The sequence below is a fragment of the Penaeus monodon genome, chromosome 19 (genome assembly GCF_015228065.2).
Source record: "Penaeus monodon isolate SGIC_2016 chromosome 19, NSTDA_Pmon_1, whole genome shotgun sequence".
Lineage (NCBI taxonomy): Eukaryota > Metazoa > Arthropoda > Malacostraca > Decapoda > Penaeidae > Penaeus > Penaeus monodon.
In genome coordinates this window covers 19,179,006-19,180,524 of record NC_051404.1, presented here as the reverse complement: position 1 = coordinate 19,180,524, position 1,519 = coordinate 19,179,006, and the positions used below count along the sequence as shown (strand labels likewise).

General features: G+C 32.5%; 1 protein-coding gene across 1 annotated transcript in view; it reads left to right on the top strand.

Moving 5' to 3' along the window:
• LOC119585114 (tetratricopeptide repeat protein 36 homolog) overlaps window positions 1-1,314 on the top strand; it is a 4,633-nt gene extending 3,319 nt beyond the window's left edge. The window contains exon 5 of the mRNA XM_037933743.1: window positions 396-1,314. Coding sequence (XP_037789671.1) covers window positions 396-488 — 93 coding nt within the window. The 3' untranslated portion in view covers window positions 489-1,314. The remainder of the gene's footprint in view (window positions 1-395) is intronic.
• The last annotated feature ends 205 nt before the right edge of the window (window positions 1,315-1,519 follow it).

Genomic DNA, 1,519 nt, shown 5'->3' with positions numbered 1-1,519 from the left:
CATTTATTGCGTGACGTGTCTGTAAAGAAGTTTCTTCTCCTGCTATCAAGGTGGTATGTCCCCAATGCTGGCCTCTACGAGTAATTCAACTACACATATTTTCATTGTGCTAGTGCCAGTGCCTTGTTTTTCACTTGCAGTCAACATATTCAAACTAATGGATGATTTAGTTTCCAGTTTTAAAGTGCTTGTTGTTAGTTGGTAACCAAATGCATAGTTATTAAAAAAGTCTGTATGGCATGACTGTAAGAGGCCGGGCACAGTAACACTTGCTTTCACACCATGTCTTGAGTCTCCCATAAAATAATTAATCTTTACAGTTATCTATGTGGTAGATGAGGATGAACATCTTTTTTTACTGTTGAATTATAAATTGGTATATTTATTATTTACAGCTTGTGCAAATGAATCCGTATGCAGCTTTGTGCAATAAAATGTTGCACGATGTATTTAGCAAACTCCAGCGAGGCGAGTGTGCAGGTGTCTGATGTCTCTTGATCAAGTTGTTTCATCAGTTCAAAAAAAGCAGAAAAAATAATGACTTCATTGTCACAAGAACTTTTTGTAGTGGCTTTACTTGTTAATTTCTGCAAGCCCAAGAAATCTGAAATAATTTGAAATAATTTGTATATATTTTCCAAGTGATGTTTTTTGAGGCTTACCGAAACATCTTTTACATATTTACGCTAACATTGTATGAAGTTCCATTGTGTGTACCTTTAGATGTTACATTTACATTAAATACTTTAATTTGAGAAAACAGCTTGGATATGAATATATGCAAAGAAATACTTTGCATACCTATGGGGAAAACTGCAAGAAGACCAGTACATTAATGTGTAAACCAATAGATTCTCAGTGGATTAAGGATGTATATGTTTACATCTTGTCATGGAATCTTTTAATATTAAAAAATGTATTTCTCCTAACATATATTTGCTGGATCTAATACTAAAATCTCTCCAGAGAACAAATCTTAGTTTATAAAATTAAAGATACCTGATTTCTCGAAATACTGTTTATTCATTAGAAGCAGGTAGTAGCATCTGTAAGATGCTGTTTAAAGGATTGTATAAATCACTGTTATAAATATATTTTGTGTATAAAGTTATTTTCAGAAATTATTATCTAAGTCCAAAAGCACATGTAGTCCGTATTTCTGATATTTCATATATCAAGTTGACTATATCATTGTATTTTTTTCACAATTTTGGCAGATGGTCACTTCATAAAAAAAAGTACTACTACAGCGACCATCTCTGTTATCCATACAAATTTGTGTAGAGTATAGATAATTAAAAGAAACGACTGCAATTCTCATATTTTAATAATTACAAAATAATACCCATCCTACTTCTTGGTACAGAATGATAAAGTGAGTGAGGTTAAGATCTCAGCACTTCCAACTCCAACATCATTTGAATGCCCTGTATCACAGCAGAACTTTGATGCAAACCATGATATGCAAATTACCTTGAGGATACTGGACTACAAAGTAACTTACTAGTAGTAGTAGTAG